The 10,150-nt window shown below is 39.1% G+C and overlaps 1 protein-coding gene across 1 annotated transcript in view; it reads left to right on the top strand.

Annotated features, from left to right (window-relative positions):
* Positions 1-10,150, top strand: part of iars1 (isoleucyl-tRNA synthetase 1) — a 78,441-nt gene that overhangs the window by 28,257 nt on the left and 40,034 nt on the right. Inside the window, exons 11-12 of the mRNA XM_016498351.1 lie at positions 1,757-1,848; positions 4,630-4,728. Coding sequence (XP_016353837.1) covers positions 1,757-1,848; positions 4,630-4,728 — 191 coding nt within the window. The remainder of the gene's footprint in view (positions 1-1,756; positions 1,849-4,629; positions 4,729-10,150) is intronic.

Here is a 10,150-nt window from a genome sequence, read left to right as displayed (position 1 = left end):
GTGTGTGTGTGTGTGTGTGTGTGTGTGTGAGAGTGTGTGTGTGTGTGAGAGTGAGTGAGTGTGTGAGAGTGTGTGTGTGTGTGTGTGTGTGAGAGAGAGAGAGTGTGTGTGTCTGTGTGTGTGTGTGAGTGTGTCCAGCAGTTGAACCCCACACAAATGAAGATGTACTTTAAGGGAACTTGTCTCCAGTGTGGAGGTGTGATGGGTGACAGGGACTATGGGAGTGCTGATGTCAGCACTTTAGCCCAGTGCCAGAGCACTGCCAGAGAAACGCCGCTCTGTTTCCCGACTCAAGAATAGCTTTCATCATAGTTCTGCTCTGTCATTTTATATTTCGGCACTCATAGTCAGGTTCTCTTTGCCTAAGCGCTCATTAGTGCTCACACGGTCCACCCGTGTCTTTGAATTAGAATCGGCAGAGATGGACTCCCTGACAGTTTCATGCATTTACTTTGGAAATATTGAATCAGGGTGTAAATTACCAGTGGGTTTGCTAATTAAGATTTGAAGCCCATCAGTTTGGGGGTCTGAAAATCTATGTAGGCTATGCAAAACAATAGCTCACCCAGAAATTCTGTCATCATTTACCAAACCAGGGCTGTCAACAGGGCCACCGACACAATAAATAAAAAAAAAAATATATATTTTTTTTTTCACATACATTAAAATTTTGAAGACATTGTTTCAGCTGGAGGAAAAGATCAGGGAACAGCACATTAGGCTGCAACAAATAAATATAAACCTGCAACACTCTGTTTTACTGTGTATTCCAAAACACAAACCTGGATGTTAATAGAAGTCTATTTTGTTTTCTAGTGCATAACATTCAAATTTTTCCAGTTCCAGTGCTAATTTTACATTTACATTTAGTCATTTAGCAGACGCTTTTATTCAAAGCGACTTACAAATGAATAATTTTCGCAGTTTTTTTTTTGTTTTTGTATTTTGAAGAACATATCCTCTACATTTAGTCAATATATGATAAAGATTGAATAAATCCGACTCCAACATGTTAGATGCCAGTGAAGCGTCACAGATCTTGATTCTGATACCGCAGCAAATGCTAATAGCCTAACTAATATAAAATTAAAGACAAGTAAACCATCTGTAATGAATTAAAAACTAATTAGCAAATTACAAGCAATAGCACAAATAAATACAATAAAACAAATATATTCATGAAATACAGACATTTTCTTAAATTGCCTACTTAAGCTATTTTCTAACATAGCTAATAGATCTTGTGCTTCAAATGCTTTTAAAAGTTGTCATGGGGCTTCAGCGTGATTGTGCTGGTTTACTGCTAGTCGGATGAAGAGCGTCAGAGTGAGTGATAAATGCACGTTGACTCTTGTAAACACTGGTGCAGTTTCATGTAGCACCTTGCAGGTTAAAGTTTTCTCCCAGAGGAATACGGATACCCTTCATAAGGCCTCACAGGTTAAGAAAAGTTTCCTAAAATCGATTATACATGAGACAGGAAGCCAATTCAGCCCGCTCTGCTACAAGGACACGCTGGACACGTTTCCATTAAAGTGAATTAATATGACTTTGTTGAAAGGCAGTCAAGGAAAACTGCATGAGTGCAGGGATGTGACCGGCCCCAAAGAGAGCAAATGCTTCATACATTTCTATAACTCCAGAGCTGCAGATGAAGCTGTAAAGCCAGGCCTTTATTCTTTAATAGTCCCACACTGTCTGCTTGTATGCGCTGCACGCTCTGAGACTTTGTTCTGTCTGTCCTCCATGCTTTCAGGATGCAGACAAAAACATAATCAAGTGGCTGAAGGAGAACGGGCGTCTGGTGAGCTCCAGCTCGTTCAAGCACAGCTACCCGTTCTGCTGGAGGTGAGTGCAGACACGCTTTCATTCACTCTGCTGTAATGCGCCGGCACACTTACCACTGCTCTGACAATGTTTGCAGGTGAAATACAGTCATTTTAATTTAAACTGAGCACATTTTTCAAAAGCAAAACAACATTTGTGACCTATAATAAACCTGGCATTGCATATTATGAATATCGTTGGCTTCTGTTTTCGTAGTCATTTTGGAGAAAAGCGTACTAAATGCATAAATGTAATTGAAATGCATGCAATCTGAAATTTTGTGTCAGCGTGAAAGATTTTCAGATTTTGCATTGCGTTCAGTTAGTCTTGAGAATTTGCCGTGTTTGGAAGTTTTTTTTTTTGCTGACCAAAAAAAATCACTTTTCATTTACAGGGGTTGGACAAAGTAATGTGAACACCCATTATTAGTATGATTATAATAGGGGAAAATATCATTCCTGTAGGCTACAGTGAACAAACAAACATTGCGATGATCTTTTATTGAACTTTTCATTGTCTTTAGTTTCTCTAGGTTGTATATCAGTGCAGTATAAGTTGTGTTCAGCAGTGTTTAGTACAAGCTTTTTGTGAAATGGCTGACTTGTTAGACTTCCAAAAATGGCAAATCTTGTCCCGTTAATCAGCAGGAGCATCTGTAACCTTAAAAGCACAATTTATTGGTGTTTCAAGAACAGCAGTCTTTACGATTATGACTTCATCAGGACTTCATCAGCGAAAAAGCATAGCGAGCAGAAACTGAAAGTGATTGATGAGGAACATTGAACACTGACAAGGATTGCGTTCAAACAACGCAGATCTACTGCACAACGCAGATCAAACTTCCATATTCACCTGTTTCAACAAAAAACGGCCACAGAGAGCTTGGCGGCGCCAACTGCTCTCCACCAACATCTCTGAAGTGGCTGGTAGATGCTCTAATAGATGACATTAAACTGTCAGGTTGGAAGCCATATTAAAGACTAATGGTGGTAAAACACCATGATAAAGAAATATTGTGTATTTCCAGGGTGTTCACATTATTTTTTCCAGCCCCTGTCCATCAGAACTATGTACAGCACTATAGCCAAAGCTCAAATTTAGTTTTCCTTCATCAACCAACCCAAAAGGCTTTCCAAAACGGAGGCGCGCACATCTCTGTGACCTCTGCTGGACGGGGCAGAGTTCAGTCGATACGGTGGCCTGTAGAGAGGGGGTCGCGGGGCAGGAACATTAGCATACGGTGCTCAATATCTAGCCTGCTGTTTCATCACTTCACACGAGCGCGAGTGAGCCGGCAGAGACCTCCAGCCTCATTAACCCCTCTGACGAACAGAAACTCATGTAGCGCTTACGCCATCAATAAATCACTCTCCTATCGACTCTCATGAGCTCGGCCCATCTCGGCCCTGCTGGGGAACAACATTATGGATATTGAAGGGGTTTGTCAGTGTAAAGGCGCAGCAGATACTGATGGTCGATCAGGAGAGATTGAGAATGCTAATGCTGAGGCTTACAGAGGTGCTCCTCATCTGGAAACATAGACCGCAGCGTCAGTGTGCTACCAACAAACGACCACATAGACAACAAACCAGCAGAGAGAGCCGGACTGGTTCACTTCTAACTTTAGTGAAAGTCAACCAACAAAAGATGCTTTCATCTGGTTCTCGTTGGTTATCTGGTTAGCATAATACAACCTCTGACTCAAGGGAAAAGACAAATGTGACCCTGGACCACAAAACCAGTCATAAGGGTCAATTTTTCAATTATTGTTATGATAGGACAATATTTGGTCGAGATACAACTATTTGAAAATCTGGAATCTGAGGGTGCAAAAAGATCAAAATATTGAGAAAATCATCTTTAAAGTTGTTCAAATTAAGTTCTTAGCAATGCATATTACTGATCAAAAATTAAGCTGTTCATTGCATTAATGGTCAGATAGTCAAAAATCATTATTTTATTTTATTAAAATTTATTTGAAAAGGTACCATGTACTTGTACAATGGCTAGTTTTCAACCGCGGTCCCTTGGCAGGTAATCATAATCACAGGTAAACATAAAAGCAAAACAACAAACACATACACATTCTATTTGGTAAATAATTTTAGGTGCTAGTAGAAAGTTGTGATGCATTAATCTCGTGCATGGATTTGGTGTTGACGCTGGTAGTGAAGTTTGTGAACCGATCGGCTAGCGGTCACATACGACTAATCCAAACAAACTGTGTGCTAGTCATGGTCATTACTGGACAGCGCCCAAAATATAAACAAATGCAAGAGAAGGTCACAAGTAATTATTGTTTACCAATGATTAAACAAACAGCTCACAATTTTTCCTCCGTTTATTTTTATTTTTTATAGACATTTAGGTAATGAATCAAATTACAAACTGCCATTAGAAACAAACAAACAAACAAAGTATGCAAAAAAAAAAAAGTACTTGAAAAAAAGTAAGTGAATTGAATCAGCAACAAGTTGTTTCGTTTGCATAGTCATTAATTACTTATATTAAATACAATAGTGTTTAATTTGCATTTTGGAAGATATTCAAAGAGCTCAAGCAATTTATCATACGAGTGCCATCCTGCATTCATAAAACAGTATTTACAGATTTTAATGATTTTATTTTTATAATGATTAATCACAGGGGTTTCTTCATTATTACGGAAACAGTTTCTCTCTGGAGCAAAATGACTGATTTTTTAGCGATTGGTAGTGCTACCATATGATGCTGGCACAGGAGAGAGTACTGTAACATTATAAAAGTTCATCTTGAAATATTGAAAACGCCTTTCTTTGGCAGGTCGGACACGCCGCTGATCTATAAAGCAGTGCCCAGCTGGTTTGTGAGGGTGGAGCACATGGTGGATAAGCTTCTGGACAACAACAGCAAATGCTACTGGTACAGTGAATCTGGTGTCTCTACACCTGTGTTGTGTGACCTGCATGTTTACAGCTCCTGTGTAATGCATGACTGGACAAACTCTCTTCGAAGTTGGGCTGGGGTTTTCTCATGCATTTTAATTGGGATCTTCAGTCTCTTGATGATGTGTGATATGGTGCATAGCAAGAGTTTTTGTTTCTCAGATGCAGTTTCAAAGTCATTTGAGTTCGTTTTGAGTGACTCTTTGTTAAATTCCTTGTGCAGGATCTGATTTGAAGTATGTGGGTTTTGTTCTAATTTTCTCATTTATGTTTTGAATTTCATGGTCTTCGGTTTCTGTATAATTTCCACCATTTAGCATTTTCTGAAAACGCTAGTTTTTGCACACTCGTTCCCTGATCTGGGTCCCGCAGAATGTTTTCCAGGTTTCATCTACAGTTCGTCCTGACAAAAAGCTTTTCTAAGAGTTTCTGTCCGTCGCATCTTTTGCAGAAAGGACCCTCAGATTCACGTTGACTAATTAGCCTGTTTCCCATGAACACAAAGTTTAGTCTATGTGACACTTGGTACACTTTCAAAGCAGGATATTTTGAGGATTCGCACCAAGTTTCGTCCAGTTCTGCCTATAGAGGGCACTACAACTGAAATATGTTTATAACTCAGCAAGTGATTGACAAAGGTAGGAAATTCACCACATGCACATGACAGCTGTGTTCTGCTGCGGTCGTTCTCGCATCCTAAAAATTCCCACTTGCAATTTTAAAAAAGTACTTTTGCAGAAGTGTCATTTTTAATGTATGCACATAATCTCGAGCCTCCTGTGTGCTACAGTAACTAGACGGGCCATGTTTAAGTGTACGCAGGAATCTGCCCAGTGCTCTACAGAGATGATGTCTGTGTTCACAGCACAGGTGTTTGGCAGCATATGCAGGGCCGATCTGCTGCGATATAGTCAGAAGACTTTCAATCTACTAATCACCATCATTTACCATGGATTTACTGTAGTAACACTAACTGCACCATGGTATTTAAAAATGTTCGGTTTCAGTGACCTGGTGCTGCGTTTGCGTGTGGACGAACGGCCAAACCGCGTAGAAAAAGATGCGGTTTTAAAAATAACCGCGTTCGTGTGGACAAGGGCCTAAGAGTGATTGGATCATCACTAGTCTATAAATAATTCTACATGATAAAAAGAAGGCCTCCTCTGCACCCTCATCGGGGAGGTAGAGATGTTGAGTTTGTGAATTCATTGTTATTTTCAGTCAGATCTGTTGATGAATCAGTGATTCACAGACTCATTACTAGTTAACAGCCCACTCAAGGGTAGGATTATCAGTGAATAACAACTTAAATTGCAGTCCATGAGCACTTTCATGATCCTTTTATGGTAATTATGTCCTTTTTGAAGCTTGAAAGCTTCAGTCTTCATTCATTGTGATTGCGTTAAAAAGAGTGACCGGCACAGTCTTCCGAAGTTAAATGGGTTTGTTTTATTTTTTTATTTTTATAGACTGAAGTTTATCACACCTGTCCTTATTTGACCTCACGTTCACACTCTAAAGCACATTTCTTCTGTTGGCTTATTACTGAGCTGTGGATGATGTCCTGCGCATTCAGCCCATCACAGTGCCCTTAAATTCTACATTTAGTTCAGAGACGACAGAGCATAAGAGAAGAGAAAAATCATTAAATTGATATATTGGGGGCTGAGATGGAACTTAAATAGAAATGCCTCTTCCCGATGAGAATTGATGAAGTCAGTGGTGTTCTGATGAAAGCTCACTGCAGAAGCAGAGACTCTCTGTGCTGTGTCTTGAGGAGGGCAGCAGGACGACGCCCAGGGGGACGTTTAACATTCCTTTAGTGAGGGATGGATTATTTTAAATTGTTAGTTTTGTTTTTTGTGTCCAAGGAGAAAGAGGATAACTGGAAATATAGACCTGAATAATAATTTGAAAAATCTGTCCAACTAATGTGCCATGAAATCGATTCGTTTTGGTGCGATTGATGATCAGTAGCAATATTTTGATGATTTTTCAAATACAAATTATCCTTGGTGTGCATAAATGTATTTTCATTAAACATAACTATTATAATGTAGTCTTACTTGTGAAATTATTTGTGATCCGGAGGCAACCTACCAAACTAGAGAAACAGCAGTGATTTTGTCATGAATAAGGTGCACTTGAATGCTGGGAAATATAATGGGATTTATTCATCAGACAAAAGCAAAGCAAATTTCTGAGTAAATTATGCTAAACATAGAATGCAAAAAGTTCAATTTTGTGGAATTTTTGTAAGAATGGTTTCATAAACAATTAACACAGAGATTAGTTTTGCTTATGTTGACTGAATGTGGCCCAGAGCTTTCATTTTGGTCCAATATCAATATAACCTTTAATAAAGTCAATCATAACATTCTTATTAACTGACCTGCAAGCTTGTTAGGTTTTTCAGGGATGGTTTCTAAATTGATCTAAATCCTACATGACAAATAGACATTTAGAAATATTCATTTATTTATTTATTTGCTGTAGGTAATCAATCTTCAAATCAAATTTGCCATTTCTTGTGGAATCCCACAGGGTTCGATTATAGGGCCTTTGTTGTTGTTTTTTGCATTAACTTTCGGCAGTGTTACCTTTACAAGGAGCTGTGGATTCTTTTTCATAGCTATGCAGATGATGCACATCTGTGTCTCTTCTGTCTGTAGATCAAAACTATTTGTATGATGGACAACTTGTATTAAAGGCATAACAAAAGTAAATCGAACACTGAACTTGTCAGACTGTAGTTTCAAATATGAGCTGTTAGAATGCCTTCTCCAGATGATAACACCCATCATACGCCAATTCAGATAGACCAGGGGTGAAATAGACATTTAGAAATATTCATTTATTTATTTATTTGCTGTAGGTAATCAATCTTCAAATCAAATTTGCCATTTCTTGTGGAATCCCACAGGGTTCGATTATAGGGCCTTTGTTGTTGTTTTTTGCATTAACTTTCGGCAGTGTTACCTTTACAAGGAGCTGTGGATTCTTTTTCATAGCTATGCAGATGATGCACATCTGTGTCTCTTCTGTCTGTAGATCAAAACTATTTGTATGATGGACAACTTGTATTAAAGGCATAACAAAAGTAAATCGAACACTGAACTTGTCAGACTGTAGTTTAAAATATGAGCTGTTAGAATGCCTTCTCCAGATGATAACACCCATCATACTCCAATTCAGATAGACCAGGGGTGGCGAACTTCGGTCCTGGAGAGCCGCAGCCCTGCAGAGTTTTGCTTCAACCCTAATCAAACACACCTGAACAAGCTAATCAAGGTCTGAAGGGTTACTAGAAAGCTACAGGCAGGTGAGTTTTAATTAAGGTTGGAGCTGAACTCTGCAGGGCTGCGGCTCTCCAGAACCGGAGTTCGCCACCCCTGAGCTAGACAGTCCTTTTTAAGCCAAGGCATTTCTTTGAGATAGACTCAAAACTCTTGCAGTTGCGCTGCTATGACAGTTTTTTATCATTTACGCAAGCATTTTTACAGTTTTTCTCAATTGCTTTGGCACATTTTTTTTTAAACAATCTTAATCTCTAAACTGTAAGCGCAATTGTCAGAACTGTTTGCTAAAACATCAGAACACTATTGCATGTCTGCAAAAGATAGTAACTCACCCAAAACATTTAATTCATGCTTCAAAACCCAGTTATTGTGTCAGTTACTTGGCCAATTCCACCAAAATAAAAAACTTTTTTTTACATGCAATTTTATTTCATATTGGTTATATGAATATTTTTTCTACTTTTTTGTTGACAGACTGCTTTCTATGCTATATAAGAATGTCAGTTTTGTCAGTGTATCATACTGAGCATTTTAGATACAGATTTCAACAGTAGGTAAAAGTGTATTGGGAAAAGTCAACACTGTAGTACACAAAAAGGAAATGAAGTTTTTTTTTATTTATACAGTACATTTATTTTTGTAGAATGTGTTGCATGCAAACTGAAATTTCACCATTGCTTATTCATTTTTACACATTCTGTTGTCTTCACCAACACCACCACACGTTCTTACATATCTTCCTATTGCTCTTCCACAACAAGCAGCAGTGAATGTTCACAGTTTACAAGGAACACAAATGTACTGTACAAATATAAATGTATTTATACAGTACTGCTACAGCTGCTGCTGTTTAGGGTTGTGACGTTCGTCCTCATTAAAATTGGTAGTGTTTATGGTGGGTAAACTATATATTAGAGCACGACCGATATATCGTTTTGATGATTTTATCGGCCGATATGAGCCTGTCGCAGATATATCGGTATCGGCGAATATGCCGCTGATATGAAAACATTTTTATAGACCTTTTTCCTGAGTAAACGATGAGCGCTGCTGTTACGCAGATGAAATGCTTCTAAATGGTGTAATTACTTAAGCCTGGCTCACATTACAGGATTTTTAGCCCGATTTCGCCCCGATTTCCCCCTCCCGAGAATTGGAGCAAAAATCTTGTCGAGCCCCTCGATCGCTCCCGATGTTCGGCGCGGATTATCTGGTAATGTGAGGCATTCACCGATCGAATCTTGCACCTCCCGATCTGCTCGCACACAAATCGGGGCCGCCCCGATCGTATCAAACATGTTTGATACTTAGGATTTAAATCGGGATGACGGCTTTGATTACGTCAGTACTTTCACAATTGCCAATACGAAACAAGTCTACGAGGAGACGGAAGTGACGAACATTTTGAAATGGCGACCGCGAAACCTGTTGTACGTACCCGTTGGACTTCGGAGATGGAGGAGCAACTTGTTGAGATGTGGCAACAACATGACTGCCTATTTAATGTGTCATCAAAGCTGTACCACAACCGTAGCGATAAGGAGAAGAGCTGGGGAGAAATCGCGTCACTTTTAAACGTACCAGGTGAGTATTGAAAGCTGCTAGCGCTGACAGGCTAGCAAATGTAAACAAACTGTTGAAGCATCAGTGACCATCTGCTACATGTCTGTCAAAAGATAAGGTAGCAATGTATCAGTATCAAACGTCCGTTTTTGTTCTGTGCTGATCACAATCGAATCCTTTCATTATAACATACAGAGTGTTTACACGACGATGTTAATAATATATTAATTGCACAGTGTGAGATTAATTGGTCATAACAGAACTTTGTGAGATCACGATGAGCTAAGAGTGACAGTTTTTAGTGGTTAAAAAAGGAGCGCTCTTTGCGAGCTTTCTAGGCAATAATCCATTTAAAATGTAGAACTTTGTTTTTCGGCCACACACACGTTGCAAAGTTTCGGGAATGACATCAGTATATTTATCCGGGATTCACTCTCGAAGTAGCAGTGATTGACATAGTGATAACCAATAGACGGGACAAAATATGTGAAAATGTGCATTAAGACTAGAGCACCCTCACTCATTTCAGAAGCACCC

This window comes from Sinocyclocheilus anshuiensis, unplaced genomic scaffold (assembly GCF_001515605.1).
Source record: "Sinocyclocheilus anshuiensis isolate Anshui unplaced genomic scaffold, SAMN03320099.WGS_v1.1 scaffold1320, whole genome shotgun sequence".
Lineage (NCBI taxonomy): Eukaryota > Metazoa > Chordata > Actinopteri > Cypriniformes > Cyprinidae > Sinocyclocheilus > Sinocyclocheilus anshuiensis.
The sequence above is the reverse complement of the archived record's forward strand: the minus strand, read 5'-3'. Positions and strand labels throughout refer to the sequence as shown.